The sequence below is a fragment of the Lutzomyia longipalpis genome, chromosome 2 (assembly GCF_024334085.1).
Source record: "Lutzomyia longipalpis isolate SR_M1_2022 chromosome 2, ASM2433408v1".
NCBI classification, from domain to species: Eukaryota; Metazoa; Arthropoda; class Insecta; order Diptera; family Psychodidae; genus Lutzomyia; species Lutzomyia longipalpis.
The window spans coordinates 9,922,608-9,949,823 of NC_074708.1; the positions used below are offsets into that span (position 1 = coordinate 9,922,608).

The 27,216-nt window shown below is 37.7% G+C and overlaps 1 protein-coding gene across 3 annotated transcripts in view; it reads left to right on the forward strand.

The window, feature by feature from the left end:
* Nucleotides 1-1,726: 1,726 nt before the first annotated feature.
* The window catches only part of LOC129791196 (delta-sarcoglycan), a 45,217-nt gene continuing 19,727 nt past the window's right edge, over nt 1,727-27,216 (forward strand). The window contains exons 1-2 of one of the 3 annotated variants that reach the window (XM_055829257.1): nt 1,727-2,141; nt 5,839-6,068. In XM_055829257.1, coding sequence (XP_055685232.1) covers nt 5,856-6,068 — 213 coding nt within the window. In that variant the 5' untranslated portion in view covers nt 1,727-2,141; nt 5,839-5,855. Of the gene's footprint in view, nt 2,142-5,679; nt 6,069-27,216 lie in introns of those variants that run through there. The other 2 variants (XM_055829258.1, XM_055829256.1) reach the window with 2 other exon arrangements.

Sequence of the window (27,216 nt, forward strand, 5' to 3'; positions counted from 1 at the left end):
GGGATATAATGTGTGGAAGATGGTCCGAACAAAAGGCCAGACAATTAACCAGGCGCCTCCACTATTAGGCAATTTGTTATGAGTAATCGACTCTATGCACGCGACCTATTTGCAAAATTGTTCCTCAACCGATATAATTACTTTCACTCTGTGTTCTTCCGGAGAGGTGCAATGGAGCCCTCCTTTTCGTGTTATCTCTACCGCACCATTCACCCACCCCCCTCCCGGCCGCATGGTAAGCACAGAATGTTGTATAAATTGGTTAAATTAGTGTGGCTATCTGCAATTAGGGGAGGGAGTCTTCAAAATTGCCCATTTCGCAGGCACACAACACCCCCCCCCCCCCCCCCCAGAGAATCGACTTGTAGACTCGAAATTGCTTTACAAGATGTTTGCCTGTTTTTTCTTTGATGATTTTTAGCGATTGTTTTGTTCTTTATTGAGTCTTGGAGATGGTATGCTGGGGAAGGTTCTTGTTCTTATTTTTTTTGTATAATTGTTTTTGATTTGATTTACAAGAAAGTTGCATGATGTGACTTTGGAGGGAATTTTAAGGAACCAGCCTTAAAGTAGTTAGCGAAGATATATTTTTTATTTAATTGTTTCTCTTGAAATTATGTTCATAAAGCTTTGAAAAAGGCTTTGTTGAGTTAAAAAAATTTTTTTAATGGTTTTCACCATTAAAATAATTAAAATAATATTTTAGAATTAAATAAAATAAATTCCTATTAATAATAAAATACACGATGCCTTGCGTAATAGATAGAGCACTTGGCTGATATCCAAAACATCTTCGGTTCGAATCCAACCAAAAGCAATTCATTTTTTTTAAGAGGACCAATAATTTCCTTTTGTAATATAACAATATAAAATACAAAAACAACTAAATTTCAAATAAATTCAAACTCATAAATTACAATTCCTTCAAAACGATATTATCTATTTAAAAATTATCGCAACATACTTAGTCTCCGTGACTTTTAACCTTTAGCTAAATATATATACTTTATTTTGAGACATTTTTCAATTCGAAATATTGGAGGAAAATTGGCGTTGTGCTTGACATTAAGCAGACAATGCTGCTGGATAATTTATCAGCTCTGGCAGATCAAAATATGTTCGTCTTTTGTCAAATTCAGCCATAAGGAGAATCTCTTTGCACGTCGCCCATGTAGTGAAGAAGCTTTTCCTGCGGGAGGGTAGGCAAGCAAGTCTCCCCCACATGGCATATCGATATGCGGGAATGACACATTGTGATCAGTTTGGACGTGCGATAGAGACATGGTGTGTGTGGGAGTGAGATGACATGGTGGGGGTTTTTGGGAAATTTGATGAGTGGAACAACATTGAAGACAACTCCCACTTTTATTGTATTGCTCTCTCCTAAGACTTTCCATTCCGTCCAATTGGTATTCTTAGAAAAGCTCCGTCGCGTGCTCTTCGGCAGCTCCCAACTTCTGTCTCCTACGCCACGTGATTTCTTCTCACCCAATTTCCACATTGCTGCTTGGCTTCTCTATTTATTGGTCTCAGAACTCCATGCGGGGTGCAGAGGGGTGGCACATGGAAAGCGCGCCAGCGTGAGAGAAGCTCTTTGTGGGAAAATCCCTCCCAAAATTCGGAATTGAGAATCAACGAAGAGAGAGAGCGAGAGAGCCTTGGCATGGCGATGCAGTTTGAATTTTCCGCGATGGAAAGTACATTCGTAGGGCAAGAAGATGATTTTAGTGCCACAACGAGACGCCTCCGTGGCTGGATGTGCTCGCGCGCGAATTTTTTCAAACTAAAATTAAATATTTTCACTTGAAAAAAAAATTCTAATCATGAGAATAGCACAACAGCCAGCAAAATTTCACCTTCATTAAATGTTGAAAAAAAATCTCGAGAAAAGTTAAAAAGCGCTGAAAGCTCGATTAAAGCTCTACGCTTTCCGGCAAAATTTCAATACATTTTTTAATGCAATCTTGCAAGTTTTTTTTTGTTTCTCTTGTTGGTCATTGTTACATCCCTCGTATAACCCTATCTGTGGTGTTTTCTTGTGCATGAGTGTACGCTGTGTGTGGTGATATGTCGCGTAGTTTTGATCAGCAGACATAGTAACAAAAATGCCGTGAAAAAAAGTACATAGTGTCGTTCTGGGGGTTAGTTTTTCACATACGAAAATGCTGCAAAAAAGCACACACAATCCTTCCCAGATGGACACAAACATTGCCACCCTGCTCCCCCATTTTGCGCCTTGACCCTCGGCGTGTGTACTTTCGGGGTGTAAAATTATGCAAGCGAATTGCACATATTTCATGAATGCTTTTTCCTGTATTATTCATCCCTTTATTGTGCTGTCGAGTGGTCCTCCACCCCACCATTCACCCCTAAAACACACATCGTGGTTTCAATCGTAAAACAACCCCCTTCCACCCCGAAAACGCCTTGCATTTTATTATTATTTTATACTCACAAAGGGATGGTTTTGACTCTATACTTACAACACCACACTGTGCCTCTATATAAAATGAGGATTTATAGAGAAAATTTTGCCTTCTCTTCTTTGTAATAAATTCACAAAATATTATTTTCATAAATTATTGCTGAAGAAAATGGCTAAAAGAGCTTAAAAAATATTCTCTGAGATTTTAAATTAAAAGTTTTACTCTATTTATTTTTAATTTTGTTTAGTTTACAGTTCAAAATCTATTCAATTTAATGGCGACTTTAGGTTTGTTAATTGAGAAAATTAGGAAACTAATTAGAAAAGTTAGTTTTTGTCGAAAGTTTTCATTTTATGTGCTTCCGCACGTATTAAATAAATGGAATAAAATATCAAAATTTATCAGCTAGTTTTAGTTAATCTATTAATAGTTTAAGATAATTGCTTTCCCCTTAGTTTAAATAGGAGTTAAAAATTTATTATTTATCCGGATTTGTATGATATTTTGTATGCTTAACAATTCCTCTCACTTTAAAAACATAAAAAAATCTATAAAAAATGTTTAATGTTTAAAGTCGAACTGATTCGGTTAAGGTAAGAATTTCCTGAACTTTAACATATATTTTTTTGATTATTGTTCGATAGTTCACAGAGTAATTGACTGTTCTAAATGTTATTGAAATGAATAAAATATAGGGGAGACCGGGGTAAAAAGAGTCATTTTCGAATTTTCAAATGCCAATTTCTCCCAAGTTATAAATCGGAAAAATCGGGAAAAATTAGGGTGGAAAGCCCTATACACCTACAATTTTTGACAGTAATTTGGAGGTTATGTGATCAGTACTTTGGGAGTTAAAAAAGAAAATAAATTTTTGGCCCATTTCCCAAACTTTTGCGTATTGAGAAAAACGAGTTTTCTGAAGTTTTCCTTCAGCAATTTTCCAATCTGATAATTTTTCTCACTAGCTGGGTTACTTCAGAAAACGTTGCCAAGGTGTATTTTTCAATAACTTTTAATGATTTTTCTGAACAATTATTTGAATCAAAACATACCCCTTGGGGTAGATCGGGTCAACCCATGTAAATCATATGGGAGTTCGAAATTTTTGACATATTTTCTATCCATTTGTTGCAAAATGGCGTGATTGAGAAAATCGCAAAATTCTCTGTTTTAGTGCGTATAAAAGTGAAATTCCTTGTCGCGGATCAAAAGGTGAGAAGTTTAGCTATCAACTACTGTCAATCTCTCAGGTGGGAAATCATTGGAAATGTCGGAAAATTCGACCGACTTTATTTAGCCAACTGGTGACTATATTTACCCGCCGCGTTTAAAAAAAGTCAGAAGCGGAAGGGTTTAAGAAAAGCTCGAAAACTCATATTTCCCGAGGAGATAGAGAAAAGTGGTCTGAGACAAAGTTGTAGGCAAGGAAATTTCCTATAAGAATGACTTATCGAGGAAATTTTCTTGCATTTGGGGAATCCTGCAGATAAGGATTTATGCAAATTGACTTTTTTTACCCCGGTCTCCCCTACGTTAAAATGAATTTTTTCTATTAAAAGAATTCCGAGAATTTTGTAGAAAACTTTTCAGTTTTAATAAATCAACGATAAGTTATTTTAAAGACCGAATATTTCTATTTCGATATTTCAGTATTTATTTAGTTATGACATTCTTAATCAGGGAAAATTTTATTTCAATCATTTTTTAAAGTGTTTCCTGATTTAAATTCGGATTATTTTGCTTATTTTTTTTTTTAATATTAAGGGCACTCACATTAAGAAATAAGCAAAAGACGTAAGCCGGGAGTGTAAACGTAAGTAGAGAAACATCTTTTTTTTGCTAAAATTATGAAGAATAACAAAAGAATAGTAGAAAAAATTTTATTTAGGTTTATCTCTCTTACATCTTTTGTGAAAATTCCTATTTTCCAAAAAAAAAAAACTCATTGGTACCTAATAAAAAATAACTTCTGAAAAATATAGCCAAAGACATTTTCCAAATGTCCTCCCGAAATACAAATAAAATAAAAATTCCTAAAAAGAATTCAAAAAAAAAAACTTCGCCCAATATGTGCTCAATTGGTGTGGCAGGAATTTTCCGATTTGGCGAAAAGAAGTAAGCAAGAGTCTGGAAAAATTGCGGAAATACAATAAACACTTTATAATAGTTTTCTCGCTCATGGAGCGGTGGTCATGATTGGGGGTGGTGGTGGAAAAAATGCACAGGGCGAAATAACAAATCGACGAGGCACCTCCGCTGTGACACCATTGTTGCTGCTGCCAAAGTGGTGCAGTGTCATTTTTCAAATATAAATCTTGCAGATTTTCTCACTCTCCGTGTGCAACTTCTTCGTTCTGTGAGCAATTTTCCCCGGCACGGATGCTGAAGCGGGTAGAAAAAAAGGTTTTCTGTTGAAAAAAAATCCATCGTACACCCTGACCACCCTCTGAAAATATGCACGGGTGGGGGTGGGTAAATATATAGTGCATATTATATAGTATGAATGAGTCCCGATGCTGTGAATGATTCAATAAACCAATTTTCCACATTATTTTACGCTCACAGAAATGCATAAAAAAATATCCATCACTCTGTCAATTATTCCTGCATTCACCTCCCATACGGTCAAAGTTATTTGAAAATTCAACGGTTAATTACTCCGCATGTACATGTATATTTTGTGCAAGAAAAGTGATGTTTATTGTTGGAAAATCCCATATAATTTCTCAATCAATTTGTTCCACATTGTCTTTTAGAGAGCTATTTTATTTGTGGAAGGGGGTAATTTTAGTATATGGAGCCGTACTTGCTTTAACAACATTAGGAGATTGGGTTTAATTTGAGTGCGAATAGCACTATAAAGTGTTTATGTTAATTTCCATTTATTTACCCAAGGAAATGATGTAGAATGCGCACTGCATGGGGCAGATGGCCCCAAAGGGGAAACAATTAGCAATAATATTGTATAATTAAGTGGATGTGAAGATTTATTGGCTTCCACACTCAATAATTCCACCCGAAATTTCTTCAACTTTCAAACTCAAGAAATCGCCTTTTGCGACTCAACCGCAAGGTTATGAAATTTGACTCAAGGTGGTGTACCTTTGCTTTATTTATTAAGAAAAATTCCGTTGAGAAGGAAAATCAATCCGACTTCCGGAGTTTTTGGCTTCCTTTCAGTTTAACTTTTTTTATTAAATGAATGTTTATTTAGAATTCAATGTACACCTCAATCCTAGAATATTCTCCCCTTGTCACCGCACAACATAAAGCCCCTTCATTTGGACACATTTCGTGTTAGTCAGTCATTAATTAAAGCTCCATGAGAATGGGCGTTTGGGGGAGGAGAGGCAATTCCTCATGGCATTTTTTCTAACCACCAGCATGCTTTTTTTTATTTCTTTCTCAAAAGAATGCGCACCCGTGGTTATGACTTATGAGATTGTCGGTGCAAATAATGAGAGTAAAAGTGTTCGCAAAGTGGTTGTCCAGTGCAACGAACGAGATTTCTTGGTGGTGCAAAATCACGAGGCAAATGTGGGCCAGGTGCACCGTGTGAATTGGACATTTCCTTCTGGCATTCACAGCTATCACCACTATCTCCGGCATGATGGGGATGCTCCAGCTGTAGACTACAATGAGGTAAATTATTCCCATCAAATTTGGTGTGTTGGCACACGTGGCATGTTCCCCAAATAGCGTAATGAGTAAATGATTCGTGCCGCGGGAAATTTATGGGGCGGCAGATTGGTTCAACAATAACTCCCACGCTCGCATTTAGTGTTTACTGATTCCCCACGCCCCGTAAAATCATCTGCGGACGAATATTTTGTTGTATACAAGGCTCAAAATGTGTCGTGATTGCATAGGAGGATATTTTGTATATTTTGTACCGAAACTATAACGTTGAGATGATTGCAAATACGCTCGTGCAAATTTCAATGCTATGCTTTGAAAAAAAAATCTCCGAAAGGGGCTGACAAATTTAGGAAATATATGTCTCTTAAGTAAGGGTTTGATGGAGAAAATAAATTTTCTCACGGAAAACGATACATTTCAAGAAAAAAAAAATTCATTTCAAATCGAACAATTTTGCGATATTTTCACTCGCAAAATGGGGAATATGTAGGGGAGAGCGGGGTTAAAAAAGTCACTTAAGGGTTTAGAAAAAGCTCAAAATATCATATTTCCCAAATGGATAAAGCGAAATGTTTAGCTCATTTCTTTAGGAAATTTACTGCCCTACAACTCTTTCTCAGATCATTTTGTTCTATCTAGCTAGGAAATATGATATTTTAGGCTTTTTCTAAACCCTTAAGTGACTTTATTAGCCCCGCCCTCCTCTATTGCTAATATTTATGACATTTTTTTTTGAGAATTTATCGATTGTTCCTGATTTTGTAAAAATCATAAATATTAGAAATATGCATAAGAAAATAGATTGCGAATATAAAATTAATTCTCCGCCCCCTGGGTATTTTTTTTAATCAACTCTCGACGTAAAGTAATGAAACAGATCGTTTAGTGATATGTTGAAATTGTTAGAAATGAGATTTTGAAGGGCCTACATCCTATTTTCCCCACCTAAAATTTTATTGAGTGAATGCTATATTTTAATTCAATGTAGAAGCTTCGCAATGTGGGTGAATAGGGAATGGTTGTAACATATAGCATGCATGTTTGCAATTAATACTCAACATGTCCCAGTCGAATCGATCAAATTTGTATAACAACTTTGTCATTTGGGGGTCCGCATCTCTCGCAATGCTTTCTGGGTCTCGTGGGAGCGCCCTGAGGGAGGAATGTGGGGGGGGGGTGGATTGTAAAATTTTCGGGGTGACCAAAGGTGCACACAGAGAGGGGTGTTGTGTGTGTATTGTTGGGTGATCGTCTCTATTGCAGCCTCATGCACTCAAAATGGTCCCTGGTGTAACAAACAGCAATAACCGATGGCACATTGCATATAAACATGACCTTTCAATTAGTCCCAATTGAGCGACAAATCAAACAGTAAAGCGCACCCAATAATAAACATTTCACTGCACTCACGATCTCTTTTTTTTTTCCACCCTCTCTCACCCACATTGGGGGTGATGTGTGCGGGTGAATAAAAAAGTGCCCCTGGATATCATCATTATTTCCCAACTTTCCCATACAATTGACTCACTCTGCTGCACAATTCACAAGCGCGCATTCTCCATTCATCCCCTTGCATTTGGAAGTTTTCCTCTATTTTTTTCTCACTCGCTCGCTTCGTATATCCACAGCGAAACAATTCCTATAAATTTCCATACATTTGAGCATAAATCAAAATCACTTCTATATGTGGGTGGTGGTGGCGGTACAAGAAGAGAAATCAGACAATCCCTCAAATGCGATATCCTCCAGAGAGAGGGAGAAAGAGCCAAGGGGGTTCATTGGAGGGTGGGAAAACTAAACTGCGATTTTTGTCGTAGAATTCTTGTCAAATTGTCATAACAGTGTGGAATTTGCGACGCGACAGGGATTTACTGCGCTGAGGAAAAATATTGAAAATCTCAAATACATGACATTCATTCGACGCGGGGATTGCACACAGGGGGTGGGTGCGGGTGGAAAAAGAAAATTTATACACACAGCACTCTAGAGGGAAAATAGTGTTTGTACTGACTTTTTGCCACAACAATAAAAAGAAAGAACTTTGGCGTGAATTTTCATGATAAATCGCATTTAAAGGCGAAAAGGCTTTAATGATTTCAATGCTCAGGGGATGAAGGATTTTTTTCCAACAAGGAACTTTTTAATGCTAAGATTTAATGTTAAGATTTTTTTAATGCTAATTCAGTAACGTTTTTATTGTAGGAACGACGGTTAAGGAAAAAAGAATGATATTTTTTCTCAACGTCTTTCCACCTCTTCTTACCAAAATTTTCCCAAATGAAGAAAGCTTCTCTTTTGGTCGAATATAAGTGATTGAAATCTCCCAACGAAAAGAGAGGGCTTTTTATTAATTCACGACAAAACACACTCAGGTTCAGCTTCCATTTCGATAATTCTGGATTCCTCCCGGAGAAAATCTTATTACTTGTTGATTTTCTTTTATTCTCCAAGGGGTTTGTATGTGGCGTGTGTGTTACAAATGATTTTCTTTCCTTGCATTCCCTTTTGTTTGGTTTTCTTTTCGGAAATGGCATCACTTCCCCCACACATGATCCCCATGATTCTTGTCGTGGCTCGTGCAGAAAACACTGTGTGGTGACCTCTAACCCCTGAATTCACTTATTCATTCACTTACTTCCTTCATGTCGAACGACAACCCCAAGGGGAGGGTGGGGGTGTGTGTGAGATTTTGCACGGGTGAGTGAGGTACAAATGATTACAATTGATCTCAGAAGCGAAATTGCTTCTCGGATCATCCCTGTGATTTTACAGGATGGTTTAGGGGGTGGCAATGTGGAGGTGGTGGTGTCTCTAAGTGGCGTCAAGAGTTCATATTGGCGCTGAATGGAATTTCGGTCACGAGCTTCGGGATTCCGTGGTGTGAATATCAATTTGTACAGCATTAACTTTTCTTTCCTGACTTCATCTCACACCATCCCCATACACCGTATAGTAATACTTTTCCCACTCACTAGAGGTTGTGGGAGATTCCTCATGGAAGATTAAGTAGATTAGTACTTTTTACTGCTATGCACATTTTAGGGACACACGTCCATTTTCATCACTGATTTCCATTCTGTTCATCCTAGTTCGCGCCAAATGGGTTCCACGCTGTCAATCGTGCAGTTTATTATTCGTCCTAAGAGGAAAAGGACATTAAAATCTCACTTTAAAAGTGCAATAACTAATAAAACATTTCATTCCTTATTAAGCAGATTAACTCATCGCTTTTTACATAAATAAATTAACATTCATTTCCCTCAATATATTGTTGCATTGTCCCACCTCAACTACCTGCTGCAGCTTTCATATGCTTGGGAGAGCATAATAAAAGAAGCATAATAATCCTCAATTTGTGACGAGCTTTTTCGAGTGGTTTTTCCTGGAAAATTGTCTGAATTAATTGCTGGGTGTGTCGGTGAGCAGGGAGAAAAAAACTCTCACATAACACAAGCTCTATATGCGGTGAAAAAGCAAACTCCCTGCAATCTCAATCGAGGAAGTCCCCATTGACAAATACGAAGCCCTTGGTTGCGAAATAAAATTCCCAACAACACTCCAACAGTCCGCATAGTCTTCAAATTACTTTTGCCAATGTACACCATCTCATCGAAGTGCCTCCAGTTCATTTATTTTCCACTCTCATGCTCCACCGTTGCAGAGTTTTAGAACCCAAAAAAAGGATGAGTTTTGTCCCGTACATTAAGCACACACAGAAGGGTTGCTGTAGCGTGGTCCACTCGTGACTTCATAGGAAGGTTTTAAGGTACCCAACCATCCTGTGTGTGTGTACGATGCTGAAAATTGAGAATCTGTTTGCATGGTGGAAATTTTTACTAATTCCCTCCTGTAGTCTTGGACTCCCCATTTCTCGGATGCACTACACTCCAATTGCCCGGTGAAAGCCACCACACATACACAGCATTATCGCAGAAGGGGTGGTGGTGGGTGGCAAACAAGTAGTTGGGGGTAGAAGTGACTGCATTGTACTCATTTGTCAAAAACAATATGAAGTTCCACAAACACCAGCAGTGGCCAAGGAGGGACTTTTCGTCGTTTGCTGGCTGAAAATTGCAGGGTGTTCTGCTCATCTCTTCCCACTTTAAGGTTTAATTTTCTAGGAAAAAACCTTCCCTGAATGGAAAATTTCATGGAAAGCACATTTGTGGAAGAAAAATTTAATTTGGTTGTTGTCTTCGGTGCTATCGGATTTGGCGTTTTGTTAACCAACTTTTTACTCATTTAAATTTTTAAATTTTAAGAATGAAAAATTGATGGATTTTTTTTAATTAGCTGAAATTGATCTATCTTCTCATCGCTGATGCATTTCACCCCAATGATATTTTAAAAGATTTTTTTTCTGTTGAAAATATTTCAATGAAATTTTCAAACTTTCCCCATGCCTAAAGAGGAACTTTTGAGGGAATTTCTGCGGATTGAGTGTAGTCATTTGGAAGGGATGCGATGGTGAGAGTGTTCAAAGGGGATGCAGTGAGTGAATTTACCAGGGTTGAGTGCCAAAAATCTCAATGGTGCCATCCAACTCTCTTTTGGCGCGCCACAGAAGCGATTATATATTGGAAAATTGTGATTTTTTCTTCACTCCGGCAACAGATGGTTTTATTAAAAACTTTTTTTCCTCCTCACAAAATGCATGTCTCTATTTATCACTGGGTGTGAATGTTTTGGGCGGGGGAGTTATGTGGGGGCTGGGGATATTTTGCAACGCCACAGGGGCTCTTCAGTTCCCCAATTAGGGTGGAAAATTGCGGGTAATGCTTGTGGAAAAATCAAGTTGGAGAATATTGTGTGTGTGGGATGGTGGTAAATGGGGTGGCAATAATATGTGCGAGAGGATTGCCATTTTGTGGCATAAACATTTAAAATATAAATTTAAATGGTTTAATAACTAAATCGCGTATAATTAATTGAGTTTGTCGCAATTACGGGCATATTGTTGTCAGCATTATGACTTTATAATGCCACTTTCTGTGTTGCCATTTGAACGGGGGGGGATGGTGAGAGAGCCGTGTGTTAAGGGAAAAGGCACCACATTCCTCTGAAACCATGGTAAAGGCACACAGCGGTGAGGGATTTTGCCACAAGAGTTTGTCATGGATGGGAAAATGCCGTCACACAAAACAGACGGGACCACCCCCATGAGCTTTCTCATCAGCTCTTTTTCAAAGCAATTCTAGCTAAATAGTCATCGTGCATGAATGAGCTTTCGGCGGGAGTTTGTTTTGTATATTTTGAGTGGCACTGAGAGTAATTTGCTGAGAAAATTCATTCCTCATCTGTCCAAATGGCTTTTCCTATATATGAAAAACTCCCTCACACCATGCCATTTGAATTTTCTCCCATATGCCACTGAATTTTCCCCGATACGGTGGTGATGGGAATTAAGAGATTTTCTTGCCACTTTTGCGGTGCACTTTCATTTTCCCATTTCCTAGTTGTATTATCTCAAAAACTATAACTGGGATATTATTGCAATGAATACACAGTGGAGAAAATTCACATGGAAAATTGTCCCGAGTGATTCTCTGTGATGTGTGTACAAGCTTTCGTCTGGGATTAATTTTGTGATGATGATAATTTGTAAATTTTGTTCTCCATTGTGACACTAAAATACTCAGAACTATCTCAAAATTTCATTGGACACCTCATGAATGTGGGGAGATTTACATCGAAACAACTTGCCAACAAATTAAAGAGAGATTGTAGTAACAAATGTAATAAACATACTAAAAGATTTACAAGATGTAGTTTAATTTATTGAATTGAGAAAATATTTCAACTTTATAAAAATTTTAATTTTCTTTCAAATTAAATATAATGATGAATTTCAAGGGAAAAGCCCCAAAATTCCGGGAGAGTCCAAGAAAATAAAGGGACGTTATACAAGGGAAGGGAGACACAAAACAATTGGAAATATAATGCGTGAAAAATTGGACGTAAATTAATTACATTTTGCTTAGAAAACGATAAATTTTGCACGACGTTTTCGTTGTAATAAATTAAAATACAACACGAGAGGATCAATTTTCTTCCCCCCACGTGGCTGCAAGGCGATCAACAACATTTCATCCCCCGGACGCGCTCTTGAGGGGTGGCGGAGGGTTTTGGGTTATACCCAGAGATACCACAATTCCTGTGGGATCCTGGCGAATCGCCCATTCAGCCAAGGGGAGGGTGGGTGGCTTGTGAGTGTATGTGGGATGATTATCCAGGGGCTAGTGGGGATGGGGAAGGCCCCCAATAAGACGATATGTGTTCATTTATATTAAATATGAATTCATTTGTATCCGGTGTTCGTGATTCGTGTATGAAATTCTCACCCATAATGACCATCCCCCATGCACGGGGAGGGCGCCATGATTGTGGGCGATTATGTTGCGGGTGTGCAGAAACAACGCCATGGCCTCCATGCCAAAGTTAGACAAGAGTGCCGGTGAATAAATTAATGAACCACACAAGACTTTACACACACCATTTTGCGCTTTACTCCAACTGTATGTCAAAAGCTTGCTCGTGGGGGCAACCGTGAAAATGGGCAGGAAAAAAATTAAGCTGACTCTTCGAAAGATTGATAATTAAGATTTCGTTAATATTCTTTTGATTTACCTTTAATTCATTTTCCACACCACAACGAAAAGCCGTTAAAACATGAGACAGAGAAAACTTTTGGCAACGTCACATAGAGACTTTAATATTGCAACAAAAACTATATTAATAAAAAGGAAAATTTAATTCCATATTGGGATCGGTGAAAGCGCGGGAAAAGTTTCAGGTGGTTTCAAAATTTAATAAAATATGTGGAAGGGAAAAACTTCATGATATGGGAAATATTTGAAAGTTACTTTGAATTGAGCTTTCAAAGAAAATTATATGAAGACGTTTGGGGGAAGGGAAATTCCAAATGTTTGTTTTAATATTTAGACACTGCACAACGACATTCAACAGCCAGCACTGAAAGTTGTGATTTTTGTGTATAATTAATTAAAGAGTTAAGGACTGCTGAAAGGATTTTTTTGTTATTAAGTCTCTTAAAAAAAATCAAAAATTATTGCAGAAAGTTTTGTATATATAGGTACATACCTACATAAATAGCAGCGTTGTCTTCCTTATAGCGCCTGGTGAAAATGCCCAACCTGCACGCGGAAGAAATTAAGAGATTTATTAACTTTGCTAAGTGACTCGTTTGTGTTTTGCTAATTTTCTTGTTTAACAATGTGCAAAAACAAATAATAAGGACGTTGCCTTCCGCCACGTAGGCAGCAGCAGCTATATACCCACCAGGCGCCCCCACTGCCGCATCTTTTTTGATATATTAACTTACAGAGAGTGTGTGTCTGCCCTGAGAGTTGAACAAGGCGGTGTTTTACTCGCAATAAACTCATAGTTTGAATCTTCTCGACTTAAGAGAATTCAAAATTGCACCATTCACCCTCCCTTTGCAAGTCTTCCACCTCACCACCCTTCCGGGGTTCTCTAGCAGTAGACAAACTGCTATATAGTGTGTCCGCATGAATGGTGCGGAGGATGTGAATCTTCCATGGAATTATTTACCGGTGTTGTGTGCACGTGAAAACCAACCCCCCTCATTCCAGAAAAGGTGAACCATCCTCCGCCCAATTTTACCAGAGTCCCAAGACGAAAGTTTGACTGTACAAACTTTAGCGCATCCTCCCCGAATATCGCTTTCGGGACTGCATGAGGTGTGTGCGGTGCGGTGTATTAAATATAATGTGTAGGCAAAGTTTTATTGCTGATACCATAAGGAAGTGATAAGTTTCAGATTTTCACCGACAAAATTCACTCCCGGAAACTCTTTCTATATCCCCCTTGTGCCATCCTACTCTTGCCACCGTGTCCTGCCGAGGTTTTCGCATCATTTTGCAATCTTGTAGCAATTTCCGTGTAAAATTGTGATTTATCGATTCTAAATTCTAATTCGATGGCACAATATACGGATTTATTGCCAATATATAAATTTGAATAGAGACACCATCCAATTGACTTGTGCGATCAATCAAACATTTTATTCTCAATAAATATATTATTTTGTGTATCATAAATAGTTTTAGGGGATGATTTTATTCAAATTGTACACTGTTGCAAATCAGTATAGAAAAGATTTGGTAGAATTCGTTAATTTTGCCAAATTTTATGATTTTTTATTTTAATGTATTTTTTTACCCATTGTGGAATTTTTACGCGTTTAAAGAAATTGAATTGCAGTTTAAAGAAAATAAATTAGTACCTAATCGATTTGCAAATCTGCGACGTCTTGATTTATTTTAAATCATCCTTAAGCTATTAGGATTAGGAAAAAAATCAAATTTCATTTTTTCAATAATTTCTACCAATTCCTTTGGTAAGATTTCTTGCTATTTTCTTTAGAGCTGTACCAATAAATTTACCGATTTTACTAATCATTTTATCAACTATTTTTAACAGTGTACCGATATTTTGGAAATCCTCGCGAACCGGCGCTATATTTGCTCCACGAGGGGGGCTGGAAGGTTTTTTGGAAGGAGTATATTATCATGGTGTTGAATTTGTCAATGGGGGCAGTGACAGGACGAATGTTGTCGCACCCTCCACTGGGGGGTGGTGCACCCCCGCACGTACGACTACACAAAATATTTGTACACAAATAGTCAGTTTTGGGGTGGAAAATTGTAATGTATAGAATCACGTGCCATCGTCATCCATCAAATTATGCTCGGACGCGTGGGGGTGGATGTGAGATTATAATTTGAGGGCATAACATTTTCCAAATTGTACGTAGAAGGGGATGGATTGCGTGGTGGGGTGTTTTTCCAAAAATCTCATTCTCACCCAGCGCGTGCATTTAGCAATGAGAAATAAATTGGAATATGGTTTGAATTTTGCAACGCGACTCACGTCACAAACAAACCAATAAAAGCCACAGTGCTTTTTGGGGAAAGTTTGTACAATAGAGCAAGGGTGGGGGTGGGTGACATCGTGGACAAACCCTCTGATGGGGTGAGAGGGTGCCACACGATAATGCATTGGAATAAATGATAAATGTACTGTGCTGAGGAATTTTTGCAAGAGTTTTATGTGAGTGGAAAATGCCATGGGGTTGTGAAAATTCCCACAGTTAAAATTTCCATGCATTTATTTGATTGTTAATATTTATTCTGACTTGTGTGGACAATTCTTTCCACCGCTTGGGGATTTAGTTATTTTTCCACAGAGTCTAATTTAATTAATTAAATTTCCCCAGGAATTGCTCTTTATTTGTTAGGAGTAAATTTATATTGTCACTGAATCTAAATTTAAATATTCTGTTACTTTCAGAATTATTTTTGCTCCGCAAACTTTTATCTTTATTAAATTCTTTGAATCAATTTAATTTTATATTGAAGATTCAAGCTTTAGACAGAAAAAAATTATTAAAAGTTGTGAAAATGGGTAAGAATGGAGCTAAAAATATGTTTCACACCATGTTCAAATATTCTCTTTAATGTTATGTGGCTATCGAAAGCAACAATCCCGCATGTGTGGGTGTTTTGATAAACTCTCTACAACTCTATAAATCGTAACAATGGTAATTACTAGCAATTCACCATATTTCAGCACACAATAAACAATTTTCCCTTCCATTATTTGAACATCCAGACACCAAATAAATATTTGCTACCTCCGCCACCGTATGTGTGTGGGTGGGAAAATCAAGATAACCATATTATTTGTGTGAAAATCACAAATCCCCTCACGATTTCCACGGAGGTACACCGAATTTCCACCCTTCCCCATTCAACCCACGAGACTGCCTCTCTCTTTTCTTCTCTCTAACTCGCTCCTGCAAAGGAAATCCCTGCCTCATCCCATTCTGACGGGTTTTCCTTTGCATGGGTGAAGAAGAGCATTTCCTGAGTGTATTTCCTAGCTTCGTGGTTGTTTTTACTCACAGTGTGAGTTTTTCCTAACAGAGAGACATTTCTCTGCACAAACTGCAAGGTGTCCCTTTGTCACCTAAGTATACGTACACCACATAGTCCCTTTGGAAAGGGAGTCTGAGCATTTTTAATAATTATTTTCAAAATGACTTCATAGTAGGATGAAAAGTGAATAGTCCCCTTTGCATGTCGAAAAGCTTCCACAGCAGTATGATGTTCTCATTAATAGTCTCCGTGGAGATAACATCGAATTTAATTGATGGTCCAATTTGCAATGCTGCTGCCTGTGCTGATGGGAACGGAAATTACTGAAAGATTTATTGATTTGGCCAACAAATTGTCGCATAATAATGGAGGTTTTTGATAATTCCCAAAACGAAAGGATAATTTGTTAATACGCCAGAAGGGACTGGAGAGTTATTTATTTACTGAAACAAACCCAACAGACTACACACGGAGAAATAAAATTTAAAGTCTGTTCAAGATTTTTAACCTTCTTAATAAATTCAAAATTATTTAAAAAAAACGATAAAACTTTCAAATACTTTTTGAAAATTCCATAAGAAAGTACACCAAAAGCTTGTATTGCTACACCTTGGTGGAGGAAAAGGTGGAAGAAGAGCACCAAGTAGCTGTGGGAACAAATAACTTTGCACTCTCCCCAATATATGGCACACAAAACCACCCCTTGCCTTTGGAAAATATATTCCGGGCGACAACACCAATGTAAGGCACTCTGGCACATGGAAGGGTGTATCATTGTCTATTGTGCTGCCGTAGAGCCATCATCCCCACGTCCTTTTGCCACCTCTTCCGGAACCCATATACGATGCGCCCTCCCTGTACTCAACCCTTACGAGGAGTAGTGTGAAGCACACAGCAGCTGAGACACCAAAGATATACAAGAGCTATTCAATGGCACCGGCAGAGAGAACATGACGCTATAAAACGGAGTGGAACTAATTTAAAGGTTGTCCAAACATATCTAAGATCTGTTAGTTTCCACTTTGTTTAATGCACCAGAGTCAAATTGGGTGAAATTAATTTGAGGCACATACAACACAAATTTCCACCCTTCCACCCCCAATCACTTTCCCATTCAATGACGGCACTCCTGCCCCTTAAACATTCCCTTCAGGAGGCGCTATGAAATATCCTGATTAAGACAGCAGGTGTTTGAGCACTAATTCTAAACATAAAGAATAATTAGGTTCTAATTTGTTAAAATTTTATGAGATTTCAATCTACTAAGCTTGAGAGTAAAAATCTCATTAATTATTCCGAATATTCTTGGAATATTCACATTATTTGTCTAATAATAAAAATAGTCAGAATATTCGTTTAATATTCGGAATATTCTCCACTTCTTACGAATACTCGTAGTTTTTCCCAACGCTTTTCACATTGAGTGTTTTGGCACAATACCAACAATATCTTGGTCTCTTGAGGTATTTGGGGAAGAACTTTCTTCGCCATTTCGTGGAATTTCTTAAAGTTCACCTTCCGCGCGACGCTTTGTGAACAAATTGGCCAAGAGGTACAGACTAATGGTTGGGAAATTACTTAATTATGCAAGTAAAGTGGAGTGAAACAACAGTGTAGTGCTGCCGGTTGAAATAATTCGCCACCTCCCAATGGTGGTGGCACAATCTACCACTGATGCTGAGGAGAACCTCATCGTTGTTTCACTCCTCCAAGTTCTGTGTAAGGCGCTAATTTCTCCGTATAAATAACAAGGGAAAAGCGATACCGTCTTTTAGAGGGTTGAAAATGCACAAATTTTCCCACATTTGTTCACACAGGGAGACAAAGAAAGATTTTCTGGAAATTTACTTGATGGTTAATTTGCAGAATTTAAAGGATTTTTGGTAGATTTTTTAAAGAACTGAAAAAGGATTTTTTATCTAAGAAATTGAAGCTCTACAACATTTTTAATAGCAGATTAATGCTCTTAACGTCGTAATTTAAAAAATTAAGTGGTAGTTTCAACCCCTATTGAGTGAATTTTTTTGGGTGCAAATATGCAAGCATTTCCTGTCGCATTCACTGCGAGTAAACACAAAACTCTTTTATGTTGCAAAACAAGGGCAATTATTAAATCTTTTTTGTGCATGCAAAGCATAATAAAATACCTCGAAAGTTTCTTAAGTTTTTCCCCCACCCTGTGGATGGGAAATGTGAAAAGAGGGTGGGAAAATGTAAAATCTGCTTATCTCGCATCTGATCTTAAACCCACCGCCGCCAGTTGTTAAGGCAGGATTTTGAATAACTATGCGGGGAGTAGTAATACAGAGTTTCAACTCCCCCGCCATCCCTTAAGGACTTTGGGGGTTGTGCGATGTGTACAAGCAGGCAGAAGACGATGGATTATCCATTTAATGAGGGTAACTTTCCCTGTTAGTTCACTTCCCAGGGCGTTCTGTCTCTCTCTCTTGTTGGCCTTTTGGTGAACTTCAAAAGTGCAAGAAGTTGAAAAATATCGCACGTAAGACAATCCAAAAGCTCACGGGAAGCTTTGTCTTTGGTTGGAAAAGTTGCGAGAAAAAAAGACCAACAAATCATTACAGGGTGACACATTTTGCGTGATAATCCCCTCACAGATGAATACACGTGGTATGTGAAAGATTTGTGGCTAATAAATGTTGGGGGTTGGGTGAAAAGAATTAAAGACACATCATCATACCCACCTGACGAAATTCCCGCAATACTCAAAATCTCCACCCTTCCCCTCGACAAAAAAGGAGCTCCCCACAGCCATATGGCAGCCCTATATATAGTTCGTAGTGTCGCGGAAATTGTTTGCCAACTTTTAATCAGATTGCATGAATTACATTATAAAACATACGAGTGTGTGGCGCTGAAATGAATGTAAATTTTCCAAACTCAAACCTTAAGCTCTCTTTCTCTCTCTCTTTCTATGTGAGGGGTTGGGGGGAGGTTTTTTGTGCTCGAGAAAAAAAATGGGGAGAAACCACCTCTGGGGGCGCTTATTCTGCAAACTGCGCGAAAGTGTGAAAAGCACAAAATGCAGAAACTCTTGCAAATGGAGGAAAAAAACAGAATCACCCATGACCTTTTTCCCTATTTAACTGTCAAACACATTTGTGAATTTCTTTGTGGACTTTTTTGCATACAAAGTCTAGCATTTAAGGATTAAGGTACGGCAAGAGATCCTTTTAGAGGAAGCATTTAAATTTATTTTTACGCTGGATACTTTTTCATTAATCAAATAGTCTGTATTCTCGTTTAATACACGTAAATATTTTAGCCCCAAACGTATTAACTAATCTAGCCCCATTTTAATTTTAAGTTAATATTTCCTAATATTTCATTTGATTTTTTTCATAATCTATACAACAAAACTTTTAATGTAAAATCATGAAATAATTCCAAGATAAAAATCTTTATTCGGAATTTTCTCGGAGTGTGTTACATTTAGTTAAGAGAAAATACATATTCCGTGCCAAATGGTGTGATTTAGTTTTGAGATTTCTCCAGAGTATGCGGCAAACACGCACGTATCATGTTGAAATTTAATCCCTAATATGTGAACACGACAAAAGGGCAGTCACATAATGTGTTGGCATGTGTTTTTCTTCATCTTGCCGGGGACGTGGAGGCTCCCATGAGGGGCTGTGCACGAGAGTGGGAATCTTTGTCACCGCCCCGCAGCTGCTAACACAAATAAATGTGATTTGGGCTTTGGGGACTTCTCACTGTGATGCATTCCCACACCCCCAACCATTCGCTCTTGACATTTCAGTAATACATATTTTAATTGTGACGTCACTGAGATGCTCTACATATTCATTCAAATGACGCAGCTTCAATGCTAAAATAAAATTTCCTCCACGTGCTGAAGATTGTCAAAGAAAAGTTTGAATGTAATTAAATATATCTGACTGAGGGTAGCTGCTATGCTAGATGTGTACTTAGGACCCTCCCTTAGGAGGGTGGGAAAATCGCGACGACCGAAATCACTTTTATTCCTTTTAATGAATAATTTAGTACAGAGCAGCTCCGCAAAAATTTCCACATAACATACACTTCCCGAAAGCTCGGGCGTGTCATCAGTAGGGTAAGGTCTGCGGCATCCCCATTAGCGTGGCAGCTTCGCCAAAAGCATCTCACGTACAAAATACACATAATTTCATTTAACGACTTCTCCACCATAAAAGGGAAGTTTAAAATCATCGAAAAGTTTTTCCCTTTTTGCCAACAATAATAATTAAAATCATATTCTTATGCTCTTTCATGTTTACATCGCCAAAGGGGGGTTGGTATGTCTTCATACCTCTCCACAGCTTAGAAGCATTTTCCTTGTTAACTTCCCTTCTCCAAAAACCACCCTCACAACCCCCCACCCCTAAAGGGAGTCCATTAAAAGGGGGTTTTGTGCAGAGAGAGAAATGACAAAATTTTCATAAAACAACTATATGGAAAGAACTACTCATTTAAAAAAAAATATCCCTGTCGTGTTTTCCCCATCATCCTTCTCAAAAGTCTTTTCTGCATGCATGACATAGACAAAAAAAAAGCTCACCCCAAGTGGTTGGTCTGGTGGAGTTTGGTCTAACAACGTCATTATTATTTTTTTTTCTGATTCTGTTTGCTTCTATTTTGTGTTTATTAAAAGAGCCACCACAACAAAAGAATTTTTCCCTCAGCGTGGGTGTGTGTGGCGATGGCAAGTGCATAAAATAGACCATCAACGTCATGACCGCTGGGTGGTTGAAGCTTCTCTTTCTCTCTCCCTTCAGGAAGTTCACTAAACGGCCTCACCCTTAATTCTTCCTTCGTCGTTTAATGTACTATGTTCAAATTTTCATTCTTATACTTTACGTTGTTTTGTTGCTCAACAAGAAAAAAAAATGAGAGCAAAACTGAGAGTTTTGATGATTCCTCCAGAGCAGCTTCGTAAAACGATGGAAAGTGCAGGTGATACAAACTGAGGGCTTTGGTGGATTGTGCGGTCTCTACTGTTTCTCATGCTCTTTTGTGGTTCTGTAAAACCTTCCGTGAGGTATTGAGCTTTTCGGGAAAATTCGAAATTTTCATTACATTATGAAATCTTCTTGAAATTTTAATGGAAAATTTTATGATGTAAAATAACTTACTGACATTTTTACTTTGACCTTAAGAATAAAACCTTTGATTTACCCACTTATTCCCTTAATTCACTTCATATTTATTTTAGTTTGAAATAAATATGAATTTCATGAAACTTTCCCAAACCCAATGTGTGGATGAATGGCGGGAAAGAAAAGAGTAAAAAGTATGCAAATGATATTTGTCCACTGTGTCGCAACTCTGCGGATTGGTAATTTGTTCCCTGCCCATCACACTGACTGAAGGATTGTGGGTAGCCTTAACTTCCCCTTCTTGACCATCATCCCCTTCATATGGAGAGATCAGCTTACGGCTGGACTCACCAATTTCAATTAATTTCCTACAATTAGGACGGACAAAGTTTTAGACAAATCTTTGGGGGTTGTGCACAAGTTGGTTGGTGGCCAAGCCGGGGTGGGGGGTGGTTTCTTCAGTTGAATAAAACAGAGCTTTTGGAATGGCGCACAAGGGTTGTTTGCCATTGAGTATACATTGTGTGGATGCTGCCACTGAATTAATCATACGTTATACGCGAAGGGGTGGCCGCGGAGTCGATGAAAGGGCACACCGTATGCACGGGGGTGGGATACGGATTTGCAGCCATAGTGTGGTGTTTTGTGTGTGATATGAAAATCAACGAGAAGCAGGAAAGGTGCAGGGGGGGCAATGTGAATTTAAAAGCAAAACTATAGTGGCTCCCATATATTGCAGATGGCAGATGTTGTGGTTGGGATTTGTCCTCGCTTTCCATATATACTCTGAAGCAATTGCGACTCCCACAACTTCATATATTGTTTTGTTGCTGTGTATTTTCTATTTCTATTATTTCTTCCTCACCCAAAGCTACCCTATATGCCCACCTTTTCCACCCATGTGGACTTCTTTTTGCTGTGGCTACATCGAAAAAGTATCGCGTGGGGTTTTGAAATTGAGAATGAATCCTTGCGCCAGATTTTGCTTTCATATCACTAAAAGTTTTATGCCATTTTCTACCCACCACCCACTCAAAAAAATATATAAAAATGGCAAATACTGTTGCAGTTTATTTCTCAATCTGACGTGTCTTCGTCAAGGTCTTCTTGTGCATGAGGAAGAGAAATATGTCTTCATCAACAATAAAAATGCATTTTTGGGGGCTTTTTAAAATGGTTGTTCGGGATGGGGGGGAAGGTGAATTTTTTTTCGAATTATCAAATCTTCTTCAAGAAAATACAGGAGGCTCTCTTCTTTAAAATGCCAAAAGCCCTAAACCCTAAACTCATCCCCAATGCGAAGAAAAACTTCCCTTATATGCCAATAATATCATACAATTCCACTCAACAAATAATTCAGAAGCAAAACGAAAGCACAACTAAAGCTTTCCCAGCTTTCCTCTATTCATGAATCTATATGTATGAGGATAGATGACGTGGAAAAGCTCGAGAGATTGGGAAAACAGCAATGTGAGATATTTATTTGCTTCAAAATTGCATGATTTCACCAAGAAGTTTGTTTAATCTGAAAGCAATAATATTTTATATCACTACGAAAACGTCTCTTTACATTTCGTGAAAGAGTGAAAAGTTGAAGGAGAAAATTAAATGTTTTCCATGAAAATTAATAAGATAATACGGAAGTTATTGCAATAAAAATACGTAGTAAGTTGATGAAGAATTTTAGATTTGGAAAATTATTCAAGCTCAGTTTTAATTAGTCACACAAAGGTATCAAAAATAGCTTAGGAAATTAATTTTTCCAGTAACCGAGACAACTTCTGAAGCTAAAAATTTTCAATAAATTAAAGATAAAGTTAAAGGAAAATTGATTTAAAATTCTGCAATGAATTTTTAAAAGATTTTTTTTTTAATTTACCCATATGTTCCGTGCCAATTTACCCGTCAAAATTCTCAATGAATCTTAAATGATTCCCATTTGGGGCTTTCGAGATGCTTCGCCGGAGGAGAGAAGATGGGTGGAATCTCTGGGAAATTAATCAGTAATTAATTATAAGCTGTAATTTTAACTATTTAATTATTCTCACCCTCCCTGCTGCGACAAAATGTGTCTTGTGCACATTGTGTGTGCGATACTGAGACTGTCAAATGGGAATTTTACCCTCTCTCTACACCCCCCTCCTCCCAATTTCATCTTCATGTACGACTCTCCTTCGTGCGTCGTCCCATGGGGAGTAAATTCACCCCATTGGGTTCCCCCATCATGTTTCTCCGGGAGCCCCTTATAGAAGGAAAGGGATATGCTACAATGACACCTGTGGTCCCTTCATATTCCCATCCGGTCGTTCCATCTCACAAACCCTTTTCGCGCCTTCGCCATGACGCAAAAAAGCTCTCGAGTTGTGTATTTAGGAGCATATTCATCGCACTTGGAGGTTGCTTTTTATTGCAAGAAACACACACTGTCCCGCAATGTAACAAAATGGGGCCAAGCCCAAGTAAAATATTGTCCGAGAAAAGAGAGAGGTCCTCATTCGGCTACTTTTACGCACTTTCAGCAAACAAGACCTTCGCATATTCTTCCACCATGCGAAAACATCACCCTCAAACCGCAAACCATACACTTTACAATGCTCCTCAACTAACATCCCCGAAAAAGCCATAGCAAAGGCATACAATACATCCTCATCCCCCTGCCAAGCAGGAGTGAGTTTTCTTCCCTCTTTCTCTCTCTTTTGGAAAGAAAAAAATCCCTCAGATGCGTGGTGCTCGCCGGAAATGCTCCACATACACTCCCGGCAATTATTTATTGTAACGGCAGGGAAGGAGCGAGGCTTTTGGTGAGAAGATAATTGAAATTTTACGAGACAATTCGCCCATAAATCTACCCAAAGTGGCTCTTTTGAGTTGAATTAAAAGGGAAAATTGCGTTCAATCATCAATTGCAGCAGTGCTCACACCCCAATGGCTCTTTTGAGATGGTAAGACCCATTTTTCTTGCATTCCCTGGTGCCTTCCTGGTTCATCCGGCAAAGTCTTTTCTTTTGAGAATTTTTTTTTTTTGAGGGTAAGAATCGATTTTGTGAATGTCTTTCCCTTGAATTTTTTCTCAAGAAAACTTTAAAAGAACACTGAAAGGAATTTCTTTTATTTATTTTTCAATTAAGGGTAGTTTCTTTGAAATTGAATAAGTTTAATTAAATTTTCATCTTGAGGTCTTAAAAATCTATTTTAGTCGTGGAAACATAGAAAAAGATCCTTTAATTGTGAGATTCGAACCAACGAATCCTTTCTCGTAATTTGTCACACAAACCGATTGACCTACAACAATTTTAACAAATCGAAGAAAGAATTTACCTCCAGTATAAAAATTTTAAGGAAATTTCGTTTTTCTATGCAATTTAACTTGACTAATATTCCATGAAATAACTCAATGTTTTGGGTAGAATTGAAAATACATCCCTTTTTACGTTCTTTTTCATTTTGGCAGTGAAAAATCACAACTTGAGGATCAATGCCAAATTGTTGTTGAAAAAAATCAAAATTTCTGCTACGAATGTCCATTTGGGAGTTGAGAAAAAAAAATCACTGCAATGCCTTTCGCCTTGCAATACTCATGGCAAGAGAGAACATTTGCCATTTATCCAGAAGTCTCTCCCATCAATAAGTTTTGGCACGCGGAATGGGGAGTACTCTGGTAATTCGTTACCCGTTCTCGTGGTCACGTTTATTGGATTCACAAACATAAAGGGATTTTCACTACAGCTCCATGACACGCCATTCCCATTCTCGGGGAAAACCCAACATTGAGCTTTCCTCTTCTCATTTCTCTTCGTGTGTCTACATGAGGAGGAGGGTCCACACATACCCTCCCTTCTCATCAATTGCGACAAAATTCCACCCCACGACGACAATGTGGGTGGATGGCGAGGAGAGGGAATGGATTGAAAATATGAGTGTCTGTATTACACCAAATTTCCACTCAATCATAGTCAATTTGGAACGAAAGCAAAATCATATTAAGCGATTTCTGATTGCCATCCGCCGGATATTAACACTTTGCTGCTGTTTCACTGATTCCACCGAAGCACACACACATACCTACCCCAATCTCGAGTATTGGGGTGGGAATGTACCCTCATCCCCTCAACATTCGCAAAACCTGTGAGAAATTCCTGATATAATTCTAATAATCACAGTACATATACTCCTTTTCCCGCATATTGCACATTCCCTGCAATAATCAAGCACTACAAACCCATCGAAGTGAGAGAGAGTCCCTCCTAAATGGCTCCAAATTGTGTGATGTGCGCGTTGCGGTGATAATAAACTCATCACATGTTCAAATAGTGACGGATTGATGGATAATAATGCTGCGATTTATGTTGCTGTTCACTGCTTCGCAAGCCATACTCTCCATCATTCGACACTGCAGCAGACAACACCATCAACTCTTCGCCCCATCCTTCTGAACTTTATCATGTGAGTGTTAAGAGGGATATTTTTACACCACAATACATAAAATTTACAGACTTTCCATCGCCCCATACTATCCTCAGCGCTGCTTCCGCTTCATCTAAAATATCACAAAGAATTTTAGCTTTGTTTTTCTTGGATTTTCAGTTAGAATTTTTATATTCTCTATCTAGTTTTTGATTTTTGGCATTTTAGTAGATTTCGCATTGGGAAGGGGGATATAAAGGATATTATAGGAAATGCATAAAATATTCCAATTTAGAAATTTGAATAGCTCATTGATTAGTTCGATAAAATACATAATTCTAAATCGAATTCAACAAAATTTAAGGGTATTCAAATTAAATGAATTTATTAATGACAATATGAAATTAATGAATTATTTAGAATTGATTGCAGAACAAATGAAAATATAGATGAGTCTGGTTTAATAATAAAGGGGTTTACCCATTTTCTATGAGTAAAATACCTCATTGAATTTTAAAAAAAAATAATTAGAAATTGCAAAAAGATTTTTCATTTTCCATTACCATAAGGTAAAGCTAGAAAAGTAGAAAAAGCTGGTAATTCGTTATATAAATTGAAATTTTACAATATATTATTATTATTATTATTATTATTAGAAAATAAAACGATACCTGCTTGACTATATAGATAAAATTCTTTTGCAATTAAATTAAAATGAATGTGGCTTAAAAATCAACATGCTCTTCTTTTCAATTCATTCCTGCGCCCTCTTCTTCCACACATTCACCCCCGCAAGAAGAGCAATAAAAATCCAATTGAGACTGAGAATTTGATTAAATTGTTACGAAAACCCCGGAATTGTCGGTTCTTTTTTTCCACCCACCCACGTGATTGATGGGAGGGAAAACTTGAAATTGGTGCGCATTGTGAAGTATTTGGTTTTGATGTTGCAATTTTAGTTACAGGAGTTAGAATGTATGGGCTTTAATAAAAAAAACTCCAATCTCATTGCTTTTGGTGAAGTTGGAAAAAAAAGATAAAACCACAAACTGCTAATGTGAACGATTTAATTAAAATGTTTCATTTTCCCAAATTTGTCACTCACATCCCTGTTTTTCGTTTTTCCACCTCAAAAATAATCCTTCCATCCCCTCCCCCGGAAGTTTTATTTATGATTATTTTCCAAAATGTTTTTTTTTTCATGTTTTTAGTCTCTCTATACTGTATTTTTTACTGCAAATTTAACTTTAAAGCTTTAAATATGTGTGGAAAAAAATGTTACAAAAAAGCTCATTGTATTATGTTTAAAGTTTTGGTAGAAGGGGTAGAGAGCGAGAGAAAAAAAACAGAACGATACTCCCATGAGGATTTATTCCCTTTGGGATGTAAATGTGGGGGAGGTAGAGAGTGTGTGTGTGTGAAAAATAATTGTTTAAAATGTTGTCATGGAATGGAAAATGCATTTTGGACACGGAGCATGAGTATTTATTCCGGGGCATTTAGGAGTTGACCAAAAAACACATTTCAATCGACTGGGGAAATATTTTAAAACATAACACATAGACATTTCATTAAATTTGTTTACCATATTTAAAATGTCCTTTTTTCCGGAAAACAGCGGGGATGAGCTGATGGTACATAGGGGTGGTATTTTAAATGGCATTTCCGTGGTGAGTGAATGGGTTAAGTTTTGGCGGGAAATTGGACACATGGATGCATTGGCGTGCGTTG